The sequence below is a fragment of the Thermobia domestica genome, chromosome 12 (genome assembly GCF_964235325.1).
Source record: "Thermobia domestica chromosome 12, izTheDome1.hap1.1, whole genome shotgun sequence".
Classification (NCBI taxonomy): Eukaryota; Metazoa; Arthropoda; class Insecta; order Zygentoma; family Lepismatidae; genus Thermobia; species Thermobia domestica.
This window is the reverse complement of record NC_137465.1, coordinates 140757600-140780472: the sequence shown is the minus strand read 5'-3', so window position 1 is coordinate 140780472 and position 22873 is coordinate 140757600. Positions and strand designations below refer to the sequence as shown.

The following is a 22873-nucleotide window of genomic DNA, read 5'->3' as shown; positions in this document are numbered from 1 at the left end:
GAAACATAGACCTAACGGCAATCGTTAGTGCATCGTTAGTGCACTTAAACGCACTAAGCAATAACGTTAGTGCTACCATATTTTGGGATTTATTCAAGATTTTCGGTGGGGGGGCAACTTCAGTAATATCAAATTCTTTACAAATAGAGATAGGAACATAGGGTTAACGGCAATCGTTAGTGCATTGTTAGTGCACTTAAACGCAGTAAGCAGTAATGTCAGTTCTACCGTATTTTGGGATTTATTCAAGATTTTTGGTTAGATGTCAACGTTAGAAATATCAAATTCTATACAAATTGACGTAAAAACATGCAGTTAACGACAATCGTTATTGTATCGTTAATGCACTTAAATGCACTAAGCACTAACGTTAGCATTACCATATTTTGGGATTTATTCAAGGTTTTTGTTGGGGGGCCATCTTCAGAAATATCAAAGTCCATAGAAACCTTTAGTGCTTTCTAGAAGCATTAACGATCCACTAACGAATGGCATTAATTTTTTGTTAGTGCTTGAAGTTGGGGCGCTAAGTTCACTCTGGCCTCAAAATGTATTTTAATTGTAGCTCCTATACTAATGAAGCACTAACCTTAGGTGTAGATGCACTAAGAAGCACTAACAATGCACTAACGATTGCTCTAGAAGAGATCATTAGTGATTTTGAATTTGGCGGAAATTCGGCTCAATAAAAAAATTTGCCATAAATTTCTTGTGAGTCTAGTGATATGTAATTGGCCATAACTAAACTAATAGTGAGGCACTAATGAAATTGTTAGTGCTTTATAGAAGCACTAACGAATGGCACTATTTTCTCCGTTAGTGCTTAAAGTGTGGATGCGAAATTCACGCTGACTTCCCAAAATATTTTTTTACTTGTAACTCCTACACTAATGAAGCACTAACGTTAGGTGTTTGTGGTCTAAGAAGCACTTACGATGCACTAACAATTGCACTAACAGAGGTAATTAGTGCTTTTGAATGCGATGGGAATTTGATGCAATGAATAATTCCCCATGTGTTTCTTATGGGAGTTTTGTGACTTATAATTGGCCGTACCCACACTAATGGTGAAACACTATCGAAACTACTTGTATCGTCTAAAGATACTAACAATGCACTAACGAATAAAACTAATGTATTCGTTAGATCTTATAGTGGGGGCTAAGCTCCCGCTAATTTCGGAAGTTTTCTTTACTTGCAACAGTAGTGATTCCTATTGCACCAACACCTAAGTTGTTAGTGCTTCATTAGTGTAGGTGCTACAAGTAAAAAACCTTTGTGGACTTGGTTCCCACTTCAAGCACTAACGAAAAACAGGTCCATTCGTTAATGTATCGTTAGTGCTTCTGCAAAACACCCATAGTTCCGTTAATGCTTAACTCTTGATGTAGATATAGCCAATTATATGCCACAAAAATCCCATAAGAAATTCATGGGGTACTTTTCATTGAGTCAAATTTCCGCCAAAATCAAAAGCACTAATGACCTCTTCTACTGAAATCGTTAGTGCTTCATAGTGCACTAACACCTAACTTTAGTTCCTCATTAATGTCGGCCCAAAATGAAAAAAAAAATCCTTTGGAAGCCTTCATGAACTTGGCGCCCCCACTTCAACGAACAACGAAAAATTAAAGCGTTCGTTAGTGCATAGTTCGTGGTTCTAAAAATACTTTCAGTTTCGTTAGTGCTTCACTATTAGTGTAGTTATGACCAGTTACATCTCAGGAAACTCATATAAGAAATTTAAGGAGAGTTTTTCAATGTGTCTAGTTTCTTCCAAATTAAAAAGCACTAATGATAACTTCTAGTACAATCCTCAGTGCATCGTTAGTGCTTCTTCGTGCACCAACCCCTAACGTTAGTGCTTCATTAGTGTAGGTGCTACAAGTAAAATATCTTTGGTGGTCAGCCTGAATTTGCGCCCACTTCAAGTACTAACAAAGTAATTAGTGCATTCGTTAGTGCTTCCTGAAAATACTGACACTTTGTATGGAACTTGATATTTCTGAAGTTGGCCGCCCACCAAAGATTTTGAATAAATCATAAAATATGGTAGCATTAACATTAGTGCTTAGTGCGTTTAAGTGCACTAACGATGTACTAACGATTGCCGTTAACTCTATGTTTCTACCTCTATTTGAATAGAATTTGATATTTCTGGAGTTGCCCCCCAACAAAAAATTTTGAATAAATCCCAAAATATGGTAGCACTAACGTTAGTGCTTAGTGCGTTTAAGTGCACTAACGATGCACTAACGATTGGCGTTAACCCTATGTTCCTATCTTTATTAGTATAGAATTTGATATTACTGAAGTTGCCCACCCCACCGAAAATCTAGAATAAATTACAAAATATGGTAGCACTAACGATAGTGCTTAATACGTTAAGTGCACTAACGATGCACTAACGATTGCCGCTAACTCTATGTTTGTACCTCTATTTGTATAGAATTTGATATTACTGAAGTTGGCCCCCCACCAAAAATCTTGAATAAGTCCCAAAATACGGTAGCACTAATGTTAGTGCTTAGTGCGTTTAGGTGCACTAACGATGCATTAACGATTACCGTTAGCTCTATGTTTCTACCTCTATTTGAATAGAATTTGATATTTCTGAAGTTGGCCCCCTACCAAAAATCTTGAATAAATCCTAAAATACGGTAGCACTAACGTTAGTGCTTACTGTGTTTAAGTGCACTAACGATGCACTAACGATTGCCGCTAACCTCGTGTTTCTACCTCTATTTGTATAGAATTTGATATTTCTGAAGTTGCCCCCAGATCAAAAATCTTGAATAAATCACAAAATATGGTAACACTAACATTAGTGCTTAGTGCGTTTAAGTGCACTAACGATCCACTAACGATTGTCGTTAGCCCTATATTTCTACCTCTATTTGAATAGAATTTGATATTTCTGAAGTTGACCCCCCACCAAAAATCTTGAATAAATCCCAAAATATGGTAGCACTAACATTAGTGCTTAGTGGGTTTAGGTGCACTAACGATGCACTAACGATTGCCGTTAACTCTATGTTTCTACCTCTATTTGAATAGAATTTGATATTTCTGAATTTGGCCCCTCACCAAAAATCTTGAATAAATCATAAAATATGGTAGCACTAACGTTAGTGCTTAGTGTGTTTAAGTGCACTAACGATGCACTAACGATTGCCGCTAACCTCGTGTTTCTACTTCTATTTGTATAGAATTTGACATTTCTGAAGTTGGCCCTCCCACCAAAAATCTTGAATAAATCCCAAAATATGGTAGCACTAACGTTAGTGCTTAGTGCGTTTAGGTGCATTAACGATGCACTAACGATTGCCGTTAGCTCTACGTTTCTACCTCTATTTGAATAGAATTTAGTATTTCTGAAGTTAACCCCCCCACCAAAAATCTTGAATAAATCCCAAAATATGGTAGCACTAACGTTAGTGCTTAGTGTGTTTAAGTGCACTAACGATGCACTAACGATTGCCGCTAACCTCGTGTTTCTACCTCTATTTGTATAGAATTTGATATTTCTGAAGTTGGCCCCCCCCACTAAAAATCTTGAATAAATCCCAAAATATGATAGCACTAACGGTAGTGCTAAGTGTGTTTAAGTGCACTAACGATGCGCAAAGTTTTGTGAAAATATATCTGCATAAAGATGGGTGGGGGGCTAACTTCATATGAAGTTGGTCCCCGCACCAAAAATCTTCAATATTTCGTAAACGCTGATAGCACTAACGTTAGTTCTGAGTGCACTAACGATGTGCAATGTTTGGCGTAATTTGGGAGAGGTGGGGGGGCCAACTTCAGGCACGTAGTTTATTCTCTGTAATGGAAACCGTCTACACGCAAAATTTAAGAAAGGTTGGAAAATTTTAAACCGTGCCGCACAGACCTTGAAATTTATCATTACTGTCCAATATTACGCATCGGTGAAATAAGACGAAATGCGCTGCCTACAATAAAATGGAAAATATTCTTACTGTGGTATTTATTTGAAGCTATAAGAAAATGCAATATTGTATAATGTGTAATGACTGCATTGTTCAATGCTCATTATTGACCTACCTTATCCCGTCGAGGCTTCTTCGCGTCCGGAAACTTGCGCCGGTGTTCTTCCACAACTTGCAGCACGTATTGCTTTTGCTCTTCATCCTTTGTAAGTCTGAGTTGAACTCCTGCATCGACGCAACTCCCCGTTCCGCGAAGTAGTTCACACCTTTTAGCTTTTGTACGAACTCCCTACCAGCATTATAGTCAGGTCTGGTTTCCCATTCTTCCGGGTCGAATCCAAGAAAATCGCTTGGAATCTCCAAAATTTCGAAAAACCGAAGAGATTCTTTTGTAACAAAGTTAGCGATCGTCTTTTCGCCTAAGTTTTGTAATTCTGGTTCAACGTTGATCCTCTTCATCACATCTCCTAAGCTCTCATTCTCAGATAATGCTTGAACCATCTGTCTTTTCAACAACAGTTATACTCAGATCAAAAAACGCGAGAGAGACCAGTACTTCACTTAAGTACCACATGCGACGGGAGAAGGCTGTGACTGCTCGCTGCTTTAGAAATATGCTTGTCCTAATATGAAATAAGTTGCTTCAAAAGCGAGAGATCATTGGAAGGAGCAGCAGCAGCAAGAGGGGCCTGGAACCATGCGCGAATATACACTCTGACGGAAAACGAGGCAAATTTCTGCATAGCAATGAGCTCTCTCTTATTCATAGAGAACCGAGAGCGGAAAAGACAAATTTTGGTAGAGTATATGACTCTCGCCATCCACCTTGCCTGGTAGAGTGCTCCCGGCTTATAGAACCGTATCCCTCTATGAAGAGTACCTCCCAGGTATATTATTGCCAGTTCAAGCATCTCCCGGTTGTCGTCACGAGGTTGGGTGTTGATGAGCTGATTCTGGCAAAAATCAATTATGAGTTCTTTCTCATTAACTTCTTCTTCGATCAGTAGATAAGCTTCATAATTTATATTCTTCCACGCCTGCCGGAAACGTTGGAAGATTGCGATGTTGGGGCCTGATGAGTAGTTATGACATTCGATGAAGACCGCACTTGCGATGATCTCCATGATGTGGTCTCTGCATGCTAGATGGAGTAACTTCCTTCCTAACTTATTTTCTATCAGAGTGCAAGCTCCGCTCTTTTTTTCCAGTATTGCTGACGGTTGTATCGAAGCACAATCCTCGCACTTTGTCAATTAAATTCCATTCTTTCAAGCATCCTATCACTGCATTTACCATAGCTAAGCCAAAACCTGTACCGGAAGAATACTAGGAGCAGAGGCGGCCTTTGGGGGTGGCGACTGGGGCATCCGCCCCAGGCCCCGCGATAGGATATTCTCTTGTCACAATCAGCTCAAATATGCGGGGCCTCTGCAACATTCTAATGTACCGTAGCTTAGAGTTAAGTGAATACTTTGGCCAATAATACGGTGTGGTTGATTTCTTCGGAAACCAGTTTTCATAAACCAGAACTTTTACTCAATATTTTAATTTTAGAAGCCTTAAATTCCCGAAATCTACACCATTACTATGGAAAGCGTTTAGCATGATATTTTTGGTTTTAAAGTACCGTAATAATTACGGCCTTGAGTTTCGGATTAACAATGGGTCAGCAAACAAAGCGACGCTAATACCATGCACGTGACTCTAAATGGTCTTATCTCATCTTTTCTTTGTTGTCGAAATAGAGTGAGAAGTCATATTGTTTGTTGCTTTTGGGTCAGAAGAGTGATCCTATTGCTGCGGACACCTCTGAGCCATCGCTTCCAAGAAAAAGCTCCTATTGCACGCCTTGTGTAGCACCTCAGTTTGGCTTCGGAACTCGGAACGCGCAGTCGTAGTGAGATGTGGATACGTAATATTATGATTAGTGCGTGAGTGTCTTCCGATTATTCGTTTATTGGGCAAAGAATAAGTGACCATCATGAGTGGCAGAGACAGAGACAAATTCCGTAAATACGAAAGTGGGGCTGCGAAAGCCAAGAAACGGAAATATAAAGTGCGTGAGTGTCTTCCGATTATTCGTTTATTGGGCAAAGAATAAGTGACCATCATGAGTGGCAGAGACAGAGACAAATTCCGTAAATACAAAAGTGGGACTGCGAAAGCCAAGAAACGGAAATATAAAGAAGATTTCATTCGGAAGCAAAAGGGATCTTTGGACAAGTTTGTTGTAGCGGTAAAATCAGCGTACCAACACCAAAAACTTGAGAACACGGATGATGATTTGTCTGTGACTGTGAGCGACCGGTGTGATGCGACAGACCAGGTTGTGATACCAAGTTTTGCGTCCGACGAAGAAAACAAACTAGCCGGCAACAAAGCTGTTTCTACGCCATGTTGTCCCACAAGGAACAATGAAAACTTGGTGCAATTCTCTGGGGGACAACGTTGTTGCAACAGACCCAGAAAGTGACCTCTCTTGTGAAAGAGCGACCATTCCTCTGCATACTTCTGACACTCTTCAAACGACGAGCACACTGTTCGAGGACATATACGATCCAGGTAATTGGAAACATATTAACAGTGAAGTGCGTGACATGTTAGTGGAGAAGGGTCCAATGAGGCTAAGTTACTGTGAATACCCAAGGACGAAGGTAACAGACATTTTTCGAACAATTTTTTTACACGGAGGAAGCCGAACGGAGAAACAGTGGATAGGCGATGGCTAAGTTATTCGAAGATCAGAGACATAGTATTTTGCTTTCCTTGTAAGTTGTTTGGCACGACAGCTACTAGAGACCAGTTAGCAAACGAAGGCTGCTGCGACTGGAAGCATCTTGGCGATAAACTTCAACACCACGAAGTTTCTGTAGATCACGTTAAGTGCATGACAGCGTGGTTGGAATCAGCTCGGAGAATCTCCAATGGCAGCGCAATAGATAACATGATGCAAGAACGAATTAGAAAAGAAAAGCTGCATTGGCGCGCAGTGTTAACAAGAATTCTAGCGATTGTACAGTACCTTGCCGAAAACAAGAGCGCATTTCGTGGGAGAACGGAGAAACTTTATTCGCCGAACAATGGTCAGTTTTTAGGCTTAGTTGAGATGCTGGCCAAATTCGATCCAACCATGCAAGAACATCTCTGCCAAATTAAGAACGAGGAGGCTCACGACCATTACCTCGGGCATAGGATCCAAAACGAGCTTATCGACCTGATGGCGTCAGAAGTAAAGGGGAAAATTATTGATAAAGTGAAACTTGCTAAATATTTTGCCGTCATGTTTGATTGCACGCCTGATGTTGGCCACAAAGAGCAGATGTCCCCAATATTGCGTTTTGTGGACGTATCAGATCCGGAAGTGAAGGTGGTGGAGCACTTCATCGAATTTCTGGATGTGGACAACGCAACAGGAAAGGGGTTGTCTGAAGCTCTTCTTGCCGCACTGGCGAACCTCGGTCCGGACATCGCCGATTGTCGTGGCCAGGGGTACGACAATGGTGCGAACATGAAGGGAAAACACCAAGGAGTTCAAGCGCACATTCTTCGCATGAACAGTCGAGCATTGTACACTCCGTGTGGCTGCCATAATTTGAACCTTGTTTTAGGAGAAATGGCTAAATGCAACTCCCAAGCTGTGACGTTTTTTGGTTCATACAGAGAATATATAAATGCTTTGCTGCCTCGGCTGAAAGGTGGAAAATTTTGGAAGAAACTTTGCCTTTCATGACTACAAAATCACTTTCAGAAACGCGGTGGGAGTGCCGCCTGGAAAGTGTGAAAGCGCTGCGTTATCAGACGAAAGAAGTCAGGGAGGTACTGTTGACTGTCGCAGATACCGCCGATGATCCGCTAGTAAAAAGTGAAGCCGAATGTCTTGCAAATTATGAGCTCGAAAGCTTCGAGTTTATTCTGAGCTTAATCATATGGTATGACATTTTATTTGCTGTGAATTCTGTCAGCAAAACTTTGCAATCAGCTGAAATGCAGCTCGATTTGGCAATACAGCAAATCGAAGGCCTTGTTACTTTCTTGAGAAAGTACCGGGAAACCGGATTCTCCGATGCTATGATCGCAGCAAAGGAAATTGCGTCCGAAATGAACGTAGCTCAGAAATTCAAGGAAGGAAGAGCCAGATGCAAGGAAAAACAATTCGATTATGAGGATAAGGACGAAGACTCTTCGCCGGAGGAGTCCTCCAGAACAGGATATTTCTTATGGATAGTGGATCAAGCACTTACCTCAATGGAAAACCAGATTCGAACTGGAAGAGTATGCTTCAATCTTTGGATTTCTATACAACATGAAGGGTTTGCGGTCATTGAACGACGATTATTTGTTAAAGTGCTGAATGGATTTGGACAACATGTTACGCGCAGAAGATTCACGAGATTTGGACGGAATTGACTTGTGGGCAGAATTGAAGATTTTTCGAGAAATGCTTCCTGATAACATCAGTGCCGCCCAAGAGTGTCTTCAGTACGTTTGGCCCATTCGAGATTAATTTCCCAACATCGTTATTGCATACAGAATTATGTTGACAATTCCTGTGACAGTTTCCAGCGCGGAAAGAAGCTTTTCGAAGTTGAAACTTATCAAAAACTATCTACGATCAACAATGTCGCAAAGCAGATTGTGCGGTTTAGCTATTTTGTTAATCGAAAAATAAGTTGCCTCAACAATGGACTACGAGGACCTTATCAACGATTTTGCACAGCGAAAAGCCAGAAAAGTGGACTTCCGTCTGTGACCGTCAAAGCAGCTGCTTCGTAAGTCAGTGATAGTTTTACTATATGTTCTAGTTTGTTGATCTTGCATGCATGTAAAATGTTTCCGAATCATTAAAGTCGTAAGTTATATCGACTCCCATGCCATAAGAACCCCTTACCCCCTCAAAAATTTCACCTATGTTTCCTGGCTTCGTGGGGGAAGGGCTTCGCCTACCGAACCCCTCCGCCCGGGGTCCCGCATACTACTAAGGTCGCCTCTGCTAGGAGCACCGTGTAACTTGTTTACTTCTCCCCCAGACACAAACACTGCAATGCGGTCAATTTTATCGTTGCCAGTTACAGCTTTTAAGATCCTTCCATCAAAGTGTACAATGAGGGGGATATCCGGGGAGAAAGATTCTTTCATAACGTCAGCTGTTGTCTTACGATTTTGCATCCTCTTCCTGCGTATTGTGCTTCGATTAAGTTCCAGTTCGTCGAAGTCTTGGCCAAGGCTGGAAGCAGCAGCAGACAGAATATGGACAGCATCGCGATCACTCACTTTCGTACGGTCCAAGGAAGCTGCCAAAGCCGGTGTAACAATGGATTTCGTTCCTCGTTGCTTTCTTTTCGGTTCAAAAAGCGCTGTTCCTTTCTCCTCATCGTCGTCTTCAGTACTGTTACTGGAGTAATCTAGTTTAGCTAAGGCGTTCAGCCCCTTACTACTTTCTTCCTCTTTCTGTTTCCTTTCTCTGAATCGTTGATACTTTTCTTCTCTTTCTTTCTTTCGGTCTTCCTGGTCAGCCAACTTCTTGTCAATTCCCGCCATGTATCCTCTCCTTCTTTCCTCTCTCTGGGCCAACAGAAACTCTCTATCCTCTTCAATTCTAATCATTTGTAAGGCATTTGCATATGCAATATCAAAGAGATTTTTCAAATCCGCTTTAAAATCTGTTTCCAATTTTACCTGTGATGCCGATCGTCGGGATTTGCTTTTCTGAAGAGTTCGCCACTTCTCATACTCCTTCTGAACCTTCGGGATTATGTTATATGATGCCATGGTGGGTAATCGAGCCACCTCCCAGAATTTCAGCACCTCGTTGACCACATAGGTGTAGGCGTCTCTCAGTATATGGCCGTCTTTTCGAATTAGAAAAAACAAACGTCGAAGGACATCGCCTTTGGAACGAAGTTTCCTACCACCAATCGAGCTAATTGGTTTTCCGATTAGCCAAACCTCCGTATTTGTCCGCGTACTCCGTATGCTTGGGCTTGGTCCTGTTGTTGGCTCCTTGGTGGCCATTTCAATATTGTATAAAAGATCACTAACTCAGTGGCCCAATTATATGTAATATAACGTATATTTTACGCAATTAAACCTTTTACCACTACGACAAAATTATTAGAAAACCCTTCTAATACTAAAACAAGAACAACCACTTTGCTGCCATGAGTATTACCGGTAATAGTCATTTCGGAATCACTAATATCAGGGTCGGCGCTAGAAGTTTTGCCGCTCTGGGCGGTACTTTCACATGCTGCCCCTGTATTATTTTCTTTCTCAAGTTTTGCCGCCCCTGTATTCTTTTCTATTTCAAATTTTGCCGCCCTGGGCGGTGGCAAAGCTTGACCCCCCTCGCACCGGCCCTGCTAATATACAGTGAGTATCACCAGTGATACTCATAAGCAACATTACGGTATACACCCTTTTTATGCTCGGCATGCAATCACAGTTTCAGTCGTATCAAGATTGGTACCTGAACAATCTATACTACATGCAACGTGGCTGCCATCTATCGTCAATTTTTTCGAAATTTCGGGATTCGCTTACCTATCATTTGCTTTGTTTTATTCTCTGCTTTTGGGCCAATGCTAACATTTTAGCGCGAATAAATGGAGGGAACAAGTGTTTTAATCGGTGTTTTTCTGTTAGTTAGGTTATAAATAACACGATTCTACAAAAGTGTCCAGTGTTCACATACCAATCTAAACCTCAGAAGGACTTCCCAATTTCAGGGTCGATGCGGCACGGTTTAAAATTGTGTAAAGAAGTTAAAATTTTGTTTACTTACGTTTTTCATAAGAGATAACATATTTAGGGGGCAAGACTCGCAATAATTTAACAACAAAAAATTTCTTGTATATAAGGACCACCCTAATATATATATATATATATATATATATATATATATATATATATATATATATATAATATGTGTGTGTTTGTGTGTCTATCTGTTTACCCAGTTTTTTACGATACGCTTCGCCACTACTCGGGAAATTTTCGTAATTGAACGCACAAAGTATCGGAAGTGAACTTCAACAATAAAATCATTATTTTGTGCTGGAAGATATTTATTTCATATAAGACATTTTGAAACATTTATTTTATAAAACATGAATTTGGTATTCATATTTGGCGGCCATTTTTCAAAACAGCAGTGAATAGAAAATTGTTGCAAACTGTGACAATGACAATCATGAAATATAAATCACATTTTAACACTTTTACCCCAAATATATTGAAATATTAAAAAAAAAAAAAAAAAACGAAAAACCGGTGGGTTGGGTTTTATCAAACCCTGGGTAGTAGTAATAGAAGAAGTAGTAATATTAATAGTGAGAAAACAGTAATATTAAGAATAGTCGTAACAGCAAGAGTTTACTTTTTGAGGACCAGTGAATGGAAAAATATCTAAACGAGCCCTTGGGGCTTCTAACCCCCTTCGCTCGCTCAGCTCTGTTTTGTAAAGCAAGTAACACTGGAGATCTTATATTTGCGAGATTGGGGAAGAAAGTAAAAAGATACCCAGTATCACTTGTTCTGCACGAGAGGAACTCTTACAGTTGTAAGATCACGAATCTGCTCAAAGAAAGAACAAATATTCGGATTCAAGGGAGTTCGCCTTGCCCTAAGGCAACAAAAAAACAATAGGTGTATGCAGGCCCGTATTTAGGTGCTATTCTGTGCTCGAGCACAGAACTGCAGATTTTGGGGCAACAAAATTTTGGATTTTTTTAAAAAAAGATTCACAATCCCGGCTCTAGGCTAGACCCGTCACTGCTGGAAGTATTTGAGAATAAGATCCGGAGGCGAATATTCGGGTCTGAGACAGATGGCAATGAGGAATGGTGGAACTTCGTAACGAGCAACTGCATACTGTTCACTCAATATTGTTAGGATCATTGTCTCGGGTCGTGGATCAAGTAACCAGAATTGAAAAAAAAAAAAAAATAAATAATAGAAACGCTTTCAAAGTAGAAGCTGGATCCAGTTGGCCAAAGACAGAAGTCAATGGACAGTTTCAGGGGCGTCATTTAGGGAGGGTATGGAGGGGCAATTGCTCCCCTGAGTGAGATGTATATAGATTTTCTTAATAGAATAATAGTAAATCAGTGAAAAGCGCGAAATTTTACTTATATCAAAGGGTCTTGTCCCCCCCCCAAACAAAATCTGAAATGACGCTACTGGACAGTTTCTGTGAATTTAGCATTGATCCTTTGGATTCCACAGGTTAAAGAGTTATTTATGGTTATATATACACCATGGATGTCACATTTGGTACCCTAGTGTTTTACACTTTTCCAATATTCTCTTTGAGAAATTCCAAACAAATCACTCACTCATCACAATTTTGATTTTAGTGGTGATGCGTAATTATTCTTGCACTCATGTACTACACAAACACAACACACAAAACACAACATTTATTTTATTTTTTTATAAACATACAAAACTAGCAATCGTAACAATAATATTCACAATCACTTAAATATGGAGCTTTCCTCTCCAACTAGCATGTAGAACAGTGTCAAAACATTTGAACGACCTTGCCGCTAACCAGCTGACCTAATCAAGTATCTGATCAATGCCAATCTCAAATTAAGCTGTTAAGCTCAATATCCGGGTTCTAATCCTGCTTATGGCATGGATGTTATGAAGGAGGCAGAATTGAAGGACGCGAGACTCAAAAAATATACTACTCGCTTACCTCAGCTTACTCCTTCCTGATCTAAAATACGTATTATCTAAGCTAACCTGTCTATGGAATTAGTAGACGATTTAGATCTTTAAGAAACAATCCATTAATCAAATGAGGAACTAAATTAATTTTCAAGAATTGTCAGAAGAAAGAAAATAAATCTATATTCTCATGATATAACGTCTTCAAGTGTCTTGATACAGAACAGAGATTGATAAAACATATCCAAAATAAATGTAATTTTGGAAGTACGTACAATACACGAAAATTCGTTTATGTGATTCGGCGGAATGTATTTTGATCTTAGATCAATTATCAGCTGATACTTGAAGCAAAACAGAAGACGTGGTAAGGACCGTAAGTTATTTGTCACTTTTATCATAATCTACCATTTTAATAATTTTTATGTTAAAATCACTATACTGCAAAACGATTACTTATATCAAACCTTACTGATAAAATAACTGGGAGCTAGGTCTGCACTTCAAGATTTAAACCTCGATTAAGCTTAAGAAAGAAGAAGAGAACGTGGTTAGGTGACATGCTGAGATTATTAATCAATCGAGATGCAATTGAAGAATTACAAGCAAAAATTGTCCTTTATTATTTCATTCTTATATGAAACTTTCCGTGATTATATTGATTTAATAAGCATAATTTTATATGTAATCTCGATGATTTGGGAATTATACTTTGTAATTGGCTTACGAATTAAGAGATTGGAAATGGAAATGGAACGAGTTTATAAATTTGCTAGGTTCCAATAAATAACAATATGGAAGAATTTTTTGAAGCTATATTGCGAAGAAAATCTAAAATAGAACAGTTGTTTCCAAAAGGTGGCGACCCATCTTTTTCTCTTCAAGATGGAACAACTGCGCTGCATGTCGCTGCATGGCATGGAAATCTTAGCGCCGTCAAATTTCTGTTATCCAAAAAAGCTAATCCAAATCAAGGAGATATGAGAAAACTAACACCCGTTCATGTTGCTTCTATATTTGATCAAAGGAGCGTGTTAGAAGTCCTTGTCGATGCAGGAGGACGGATTGACGAGAAAATCTTTGATACTAAGTACCGGCCAGACGAGATGATGATACACACTACGTATAACCAAATGGTATGTTATGTAGTTGTGATTCCACATAGTCTTTGAGCAGATCTTTGTACACCAGTAGTATTTCTTAAATTATTATTATTATAGGAAATGATAGTATTAAAAATGAAAATTTTTAGTTTACCATCCAACAGTTATGCTCTTTAGGATAAAGGAGACAGATGATTAATGAAAGTGAATGATTGTGGAATTAATTTTGTGCGCTCTCCCACTCGGAATCGAACCCCGGGGTATAGGGTTGCCAACCGTCCTGTATTTTAGCAGACAGTTTTTTTTTAAACTTGTCCATCGTCCAGTTCAACCTCAAAACTGGCTACGTTAAATGTCCAGTAATTTTTACCTCTTACTAAACCTTTTCTCTGTTCCATTCACATCATTTTAGAGTGACAAAAGGAATCGTTTGTCGATGAACATGGATAAAGCAGAGCTTTATAGTTCGCTTTAATATCGACCTGTCATTACACGGAATTTGCTGTAGAGATGGAGACAGGAAAATTTTCTGAACACACTGCTAGAGGTCAACAAAAGTACATTTTTAGCTAGCACTGCCTCATCCTCAGCTACATCTTCCAGTTAAATAATGTATCCAGATCTAGTAAAAGTATGTAGGCATCATAAGACATTACCAGCCCCAGCAAAGCTGGTAAGACTTATCTTGCAAGTATATTTTGTGCTTGCCATATTGCTTTTCTGTTTTAAATACAATATATTATTGATGGTAGACAATAAAAACTACATGTGCCGACTCAACCAAAACTGGAAAAAAGTAAGTCTAATCAGGCACGTAGTCAGGGGGTCCTGGGGGTTCGAACCCCTTTCGAAACCAGAAACGAAAAAATTAAGAAAGGGTGAAACAAATTTGTTAGACAGAATGAGAAAGTTATTGACGTCTGTTTTACTGTCTGTTCCAAATGACAAGTTAAATAAGCACTAGCCAATGATACGGAAGCTTGGGCATAGCGTTGTCGGCATGTGCCCTTCTCATTGTTTCCTCTCCACTCCAGCCTTGAAGAACGTATTAGCCAAATTACTTGCTCAGTTAAGTCATGCCAAATGAGCGGGATATCCAAGAAAAATCAGAGAATTTGAAGTTTCTAGAAAAGTTACGGAATTCTCACAATTTCTGCTACTTGTCAGGGAAATGGCAAGCTTTCGAAATCATAATGCCGTTCTGTAATACTGTGGACATTTAGCTATCATAATTTTTCGTCATCGTTTCTTTGCAGTATGAAACATGTTTCAGAAACAGTTTTCTAGTGCTCCTTTAATTTGTCATTTGGAACAGACAGTAGAGGGAATAATTAAAACAAAAAAGTTATATGGAAAGAAAGTTCTTGAACAGAGAAAGAAACGCAGATATTGAAAAATATTTTACAAGACATTATTGGATATGTAGTATTTTTTTATAATAGTGGATACGTACTTTTTATAATAGCTGGTGTCACAATGAAAGGAAAATTGTTATATTTGAATGAACAGAGGAAGAAACGTAGACATTGTAAAATCTTTTTCAATATTTTTTAATATTCTTTTGCTCCAGATTTCTTCATAGTTTGTTATTAAAATACTTACTAACATCTCCACATTTTATTGTCCTAATAAACCAATATATATTACCAATAAAATAGTTTAGATTGATCGAGTCCCAGCTATGATAACCACATTACTTCATATCATGGACTCCCCCATTGCGAAATCCTGGGTACGTGCCTAGTCTAATAAATGCTTCAAAAGTAACTAAAGTTATTAAATTTCGAATCGCTCAATTTTATGTAAAGTAACCCGTTTCAGATTGTTCACATTTTTGATAAGTGATGTCAGTGTTAGAAATGTACTTCACGGGGATGTCCAGTATTTCTATTTTCAAAAATTAGCAACCCTACCGGGAAACCGTAAACCAAAGGCAAACGTGCTTGCCACTAGACCAGCGGGGAGGGCAGTAGTAATAGTAGTAGTGGTGGTTGTGGTGATACTCTACAGAATTGTAGACATTACACTAGTTTTGCTACTTCACTCGTTATACTTGATACTTCCATCTCATACATTTCTATTAGTGCATGGCACTAACGATCCGTATTGTGTAGACCTTCGTTCCACTGAATATTCGGCACATTCTTGTAGACAGTAGCGTCATTTCAGATTTTGCTAGAGGAGAAAAGAGGGCAAGATTCTCCTCTCATAAGAATTTTTCGTTTTTTGTTAGTATATTACTATACAATTGACTTCTCAAACTTAGAGACGCAATTCCCACTCTCTACCCTCCCTAAATGACACCTCTGCTTATAGAATATCCAGAATATTCAGAACCACTGAAAGCATTTAGGATTGCCTAAAACCTTAGATTTTGAGGCAAAATCTTACTCTGACAAGTAAAGAGTCCAAATGGATGAATCGAGTTGAGGGATGAGACATAGTGCACCTGATAGAGGGTGTGAAAATATGTGTATGTGCAAATTTATAGCGACTGAGCGCCATAAGAAACGGAAGGGGAGGGGAGTAGTTATGGGGCATCTTTTCGACATTCATAAATATTCATGAGTGTCGATATTTCTGACATGGTAGCAGTTCCTAATGCACGTTTGAAAAAATGGATACACCCTTTTACGCATACTAATGACACATAATGTATGCAGGTGCGGCCGGAGGTAACATGACACATAATAAATTGGTTTCCGGTGAAAAGAAAATGTTAATTGGACAAGCAGAATACAGAAAAAACCTTTCGGAAAAAAAATATGCAGATCACACACGTAGAACAAGGTAATTCATTACTATGCAGCACATGTAACGCGGCAGCTGCTGCTGGAGAATATTCTAGAAATTTTGATCGTTGGAATGGGATATCACGTGATGGACGAAGCATATTAAATAGCCAGTGTTTTTAGTGAAAAGGAGTTATAGATTGGTTTTAAAGCATGGATTTACCGAAACCTTTGAATTTTAGTACAAGAGGTGAAAGTGATCTCGCAGAATCATCATCTTTGCCGGGGACAGAGGTTTTATCCCAACCGGTGGTGAACCCGCACTTTCCGCCACTGGAAACAGAAGTTACTCCGTCTAAAGTGGATGTATTACCGGAAGCAGAATTTTTACCCCAACCGCTGGTGAGCCCGTACTTTCCGCCATTGGAAACAGAAGTTACCCCGGCCAACTTGGATGTATTACCGGGAACAGAAGTTTTATCCCAACCGGTGGTGAACCCGCACTTTCCGCCACTGGAAACAGAAGTTACCCCGGCCAACTCGGATGTATTGACGTCTTTATCGGGGACATCCCACCCGGTGGTGAGCCCACAATCTCCGCCACTGGAAACAGAAGTTTTCCCGTTACTTGATGTTGAAAACGAAATAGAAGAATATCCCCCTACACCTTCACCAACAGTGAGTAATTCCCCGGTGGAGAATTGGGAGTTGGAAGAATTTTTGAATTTGCCATGTGAGTGTACTGTGGAACGTACATCATTGGATTGTATAAAAGACTGTATAATATATTGGAAACCAGACGATATATGTATTTGTTTTGCTTGCGGGTTCGGAGACGGCAGTCAATGGACACATGATTGTTTGGTGTTGGATACGGAATCTCTTGAACGGAAAGCTATAGATGCTGTAACGAAATTTGAAGTTCGTGAAGAATTATTATAAATTTACAGAAAAAAGCATGGACAGCCTTTTGCGATGATATTGAATTTCATTGAACGTTTCCGAGATCTTGTGTGGGACTTTGAATATAGACCCATTCTATTAAAAATTTTACTAGAAAAGGATTATGGGAAATACGTGGACATATGGTAAATTGTGTATTGTTTGATTTCCTTTTATTAGTAATCATGTATTGTGATAGTGAGAATTGTGGACAAAACATTAGTGAAAGTTGTGTGTTAGAAACGATAACTGTATACTTACGCTCAAATGGAATAAGTGGTATGCAGCATAATCCTGGAACTTTTCTTGAAAAGCACTTGTTGAATGATAAGACTTTAGTAGAACTCTTTGAAATTTTTCATGAACGGCATCGTGAAATTTCAATCACAAACTTTATGTTAAAAACTGGTGAATGTTTAAAAAATACTGAATTTATTGGACAACTTATTCCAGTTGTCATGGAACGTTCGTGTGAAATTTCAGTTTGCCATAAAATGTATATTGTAGACATACAGGGATTTAAGATTTCCCCGAATGAATTTGTGATACGTGAATTTTGTCTTACTGCGTGTGATGATACTTTAAATTTTCATTGTTTAGTAAAAGTACCATGTGAATTTAACGATTTACCAATAGGTTGCCAAAAACAAATCGATTGGCTTACAAACCACTTGCATGGCTTGTCATGGTCTAGTAAGACTGGCTATCTCGTATCACATATTCGGAATATTATGTATGATTTTTGTGCATCAGATGCAACTTTCCTTTGTAAAGGTGGGGAAAAAGCCATTTGGATAAAGAAAATCTTTGCGTTAGCAAACGTTGTGGATCTGGAAAGAAAAGGTTGTCCACCATTAACAGAATTACAAGGTACCGTTTGTAATGAAATTTGTTCATTTCATAAGCAAGTAGAATCAAAATCGGCATGTGCATATCGAAATGCACAACAATTGAATTATTGGTGGAAAAATGAGCGATCCACAACCCTTACTAAGGGCATAGCAAGTTTAATGTTTTCATTGTAATCTTAAAACTATTGTAAGGAAGATATATTTTATGGAGAAATAAAAATATAAAAGTTTTAAAAAATTGGTATTTATTTATTTCTAAAAATCTACAAACATCTACTTTTTTCTTTTTCATTATGTTTTCTACATGTTTTTTGACAAGCTTATCATTATTTTTTAATTTTTTATGATTAAACATTGCAATACATTTGTCAAATGAAACACCACGTATCATATAATACAGAAAATATAATACAAAATATCCACACATGATAGAATGATTATCTTGAACTTGTACAGTATTTACAAAATAGAGTTTACAATTCCTTTGAGGAACTGTTGAATTAGTTTAGGCACACCCTGTGCCAGAGAATCAAAATAGTATCCATGTTTATTGTTATTGATATAGATCGCTACCCAATGGCTACCAGGTAAATCAGACTTGTCCATATTAATAATCAGTCCTACAGGGTGTTGAACAAGTATAGGTAAACGATCAATGGGATAAATTCCAGTCACATTTCCAGCGGTAATACAGTCCTTTAGTAACACTTGTAATAATTGATCACTATACATGTTTATTAGTCTATTTCATCCTTACTTTCCTCCTCTTGTTTTATTTTGGATGGAACATACGTTGCACTATTTGGATTTACGTATAAAACATAACCATAGACTTTTAAGTATTCGGCATATAATAAAGCTTCACGCACACAACACTTAAATTGTCCAAATCTATGTTTTAAATAAGCACAAGAGTAAACATGAAATCCCAAGGAAGACGCTTTTGGGCACTGTAAATCTTCTAAATTCACAACAGTCCGTTCCAATAGTTGCTGCAGATAGTCCTGACGTGTTTTACCATAAGTATACAAGGTACAGGTATTAGCACAATATTGTTTCAATATAGTAGGTAACAATGAGTAATCTACATCGCCATTGTACCAGTCAATACCATAATCATGTTGTACTAGATGTTTATTCGAAAGTATGAGCGGCATACGTAATTCATGTAATGGATATGGTGGTTTAAAAATCCAGCTTTGTACAAAGGGGATATCAGGATTTACAATTGCAAGTTCCTTAGTAATAATATGATCATCATTATCGTTGAACGCGGAGAAGTGAACAATAACCCTCATGGCACTCAAATGACGAAATTTTACATTGTATGATCAGTATATACATTCCCGTCTTTATCGATTTGAATGAGAGAGTCAAATTGAGCGTACACAATGCATGTAATGGAATTTTGTAGAGGTTGAGAAAATGATAATTTTAAATTCACAGGGGAATCACGTATGACATCCCACGTAGAATCATCTAATGTTCCTGTTGGAGATAGAATGAACGGGTACAAAGTGTATCCATGTCGAAATTCTTCACGGGAAATTGTATGTGAATGATCTTGATAATATATACCGGTACCGGAAAACAGAGTGGAATATGTTTGAACATATAATCCATTTTCAAAATTAGGAGTGAGGGGTGTCGGTGGAAATGATTTTGAACGAACTTGTAATTGCAGCTTGTTAACGTTAAAATGTTGAAATTCAAAAGGATTTACATGTGGTTGACCATTAAATGCAGCGTTTGATACAAAACCTATAACAACACCTTTTGGTACTTTACCCAAAAATAAATTATCGAGATTATATGAACTTACTTCTGCGGGAATGGTATAGGTACGAGTTTCAACACAAGTAAGAGGTATGCTGGCCGGAATGTGTTCCATGCCAGCATTGATTTGCATAGCTAAGTCGGCAGCAATATCTAGACGCCGCACGTGAAGTGTTACGTCCTCAAGTTTGACTTTATATGCTGTATTTTCAGCAGACATTAAACAAAACGTATCTTTTGTACGATGTAATTTTACACGTAAGCTTACTTTGTTAGGAAGCATACATCCCACACCGGCAATATCAGCATGGATACGGCCATACATATCGAATGATGCACTATTTCTAACATACTGGGCACGATTTGTAAATCCTGTATTTGCATTACCTAATACATTAAATTGGTTTGCAGTATCTTTATACCATAATCCCCCAGTTAAATGGGTTCGAGCGGCATCACTACCATAATTTAATAATGTTTCGATATAAGCACGGTACGGATATGAACCAGATGATGAACTAATTAATTTATCGTTTAATAAAACATCAACTTGACTAAATAACGAATGAAGAAAATTATTCACAGGTGCAACAATATCCACCGCAACTAAATTTGTATTATCGTTTTTTGTAATTTTACATTTTACATAGAGATACAAATATGCAGTGTGAATAAAATCACCAATTTCACCAGGTACAACAAATTCAATTGGTTCTTTTGACGATAAAGTAGAAACCGGACGATATTCAACAGTGGAAGACGACTCAATAGCAGTTTGAGTCATTGAAATAGGAAACAAATCAAGTTCACTTGTACAACATTCAGGACTACTTCCACTGAGTAAAGCCATGATTAACTAAATATATCACCGGAATATTTTCGATTACGTTTGACCGGAGGACCGAATTGTACAATAGCAGGAGCCTTACGTTTTCGTGGACGTCTCTTACCACTACCGGTTAACAACTGACTAAGTTTATTTGCAGTTTTAGTTTTTAATGTTTCTCCAGCTTCTTCTACACGAGCACGAACGGATTCTTTAAATGGACGGTCTTCTAGTACATCACCTGCAACTTGTATTCCTGTTTGTAACGCTTGCCGGCTTACAGCTTTGGCACCTTGTTTTAATAAAGGCAATGCAAAACGAAATAAACCTTTAAAGAAACTACCAATCCCATGACCCCGTTGATAAACTGGACCTGAAAAGAAGGGAAGGCCACGTCCCCGCTGATAATACGTATGTTGCTTTTTCATTTTCCAGAAGAACGTTTAAAATGAAGTGTCACTGTCAATGTCCCGGAACGAAATGGTAAATTTCGTCCTGCGTGGTCCTTTAGTAGTATTTCAACACAGTTAAAGCAAAATTTAGAGAGTGGTATATAGTGAATATCTTGATATCGTAACGTTTGAACTTTTCCATAAGTCATATTGCCAACAGTTGCAATACGTAGTAAGGGAGCTTGCGTATCTCCCACCAATTGATATTCAATAAGATCAGTATACACAAAAATTTGAAAAGAATATCCAATATATATGGTTGTTTAAATCCCTGTTTTTGAATAATGAGGTCATTTTTTTCATGAAAACCTAGTTGTATAGCCAAAGTAGGTGAAAGTGTTATAAATTCAACGTTTGGTTCAGAAGTAACATGAATAATATTGGAAGCGTTAAATCGTATAAATTCTGAAACTTTATTTAATTCTTCCAGTATGTGTTCAATGTTTGCATAATATCCAGGAGTAATTTTACTTTTCATAATTTCATGACCTTCTAATTTGTACCAAACGATATTTTCATCTTCGGTGACATTATGACACGTTAAAGGAATATGTATTTCACTTAATCCGACACACCAATCCGTATCTGTTAAACGTACAGTATTTTTCAAATTATTAATGAAATGGGTTGGACTATTTTTAGGATAAACGTCTGTACTTGCATTTGAAACCAGTGTAATGTAGAAGCTGTCTTCTGTGCTTTCAGAAATCATTTTCGTTTAAAGTGAAGTGTCAAGTTCGAAGTTCCAAAACGAAATGGTAAGTTTATACCGAGTTCATCTTTTAAGTTTACTTCTATCGTATCAAAATATTTCTTTTCAACTTTCACGTACTGCGGGTTATGAAATAAAATATTTTTGATTCGTCCATACCGCTCGTAAAATATACTAATTTTACGAAGTAAAGGTCCAATTTCTTCTTGTTGTTTTACAATATCCACACATACGTTAACTTCTGTTGGAATATTATAATCAAGGTTACAGGGATATTTTCCCTGAGGAGCCAGAAATTGTTCCCTATGTTGATCTTTTATATACACCACTGAATTATAAAAATTTGAATTTTCATTCATAAAACCGAGTATATGTTGTAAACGTTTTGTTATGTCTAGAATACACCGATCACGCGACCGGAAGGAATGTTGAATATACACTTGATTCTTAAAATAATTATATTTTATTATACGTACTTTCTCGGGAATTAGATTTAAGATGGCTTTAATGGATGCATAATATCCCTCCGTTACTTTAACAGGATATCGAATATATTCACCATCAATAAATGTATCAATTGTAATTTGTTCACCCGGACCAACATTATAAAAACTCCACGGTATATTAATTTGTGTTAAGCCCACAACCCACTCTCCGTCCGTTAAATCTATGGCCCTTGCAAGTTTTACTCGAAATGAGGATGTTGTATTATCAAAAAGTGTACTACTTGCGTTGGAAGGTAACGTCACGTAAAAACCATGTTTCAATGACGAATTCATTATGCAGACTGAATACTAGATACTCGAATCCACGAATTCATACTTTCTGGGTATCCTAACCATTTTACGAAAACCCA

At 38.0% G+C, this 22873-nt stretch overlaps 3 protein-coding genes across 3 annotated transcripts in view; all 3 read left to right on the top strand.

Annotated features, from left to right (window-relative positions):
* The first annotated feature begins 6837 nt into the window (after window positions 1-6837).
* Window positions 6838-7680, top strand: LOC145666129 (zinc finger MYM-type protein 1-like). The gene has a single exon (XM_081733214.1). It carries the CDS (start codon window positions 6838-6840, stop codon window positions 7678-7680), a length of 843 nt encoding a protein of 280 aa, XP_081589340.1.
* Window positions 7677-8357, top strand: LOC145666128 (uncharacterized). Its single transcript, XM_081733213.1, has one exon. It carries the CDS (start codon window positions 7677-7679, stop codon window positions 8355-8357), a length of 681 nt encoding a protein of 226 aa, XP_081589339.1.
* A 4833-nt stretch (window positions 8358-13190) lies between these two features.
* The window catches only part of LOC145666689 (uncharacterized), a 267228-nt gene continuing 257545 nt past the window's right edge, over window positions 13191-22873 (top strand). Inside the window, exon 1 of the mRNA XM_081734173.1 lies at window positions 13191-13759. Coding sequence (XP_081590299.1) covers window positions 13418-13759 — 342 coding nt within the window. The 5' untranslated portion in view covers window positions 13191-13417. The remainder of the gene's footprint in view (window positions 13760-22873) is intronic.

Excerpts from the sequence above, each read along its gene's own strand:
- LOC145666129 (XM_081733214.1), top strand. The coding sequence starts at position 6,838 with ATGACAGCGTGGTTGGAATCAGCTCGGAGAATCTCCAATGGCAGCGCA.
- LOC145666128 (XM_081733213.1), top strand. The coding sequence starts at position 7,677 with ATGACTACAAAATCACTTTCAGAAACGCGGTGGGAGTGCCGCCTGGAA.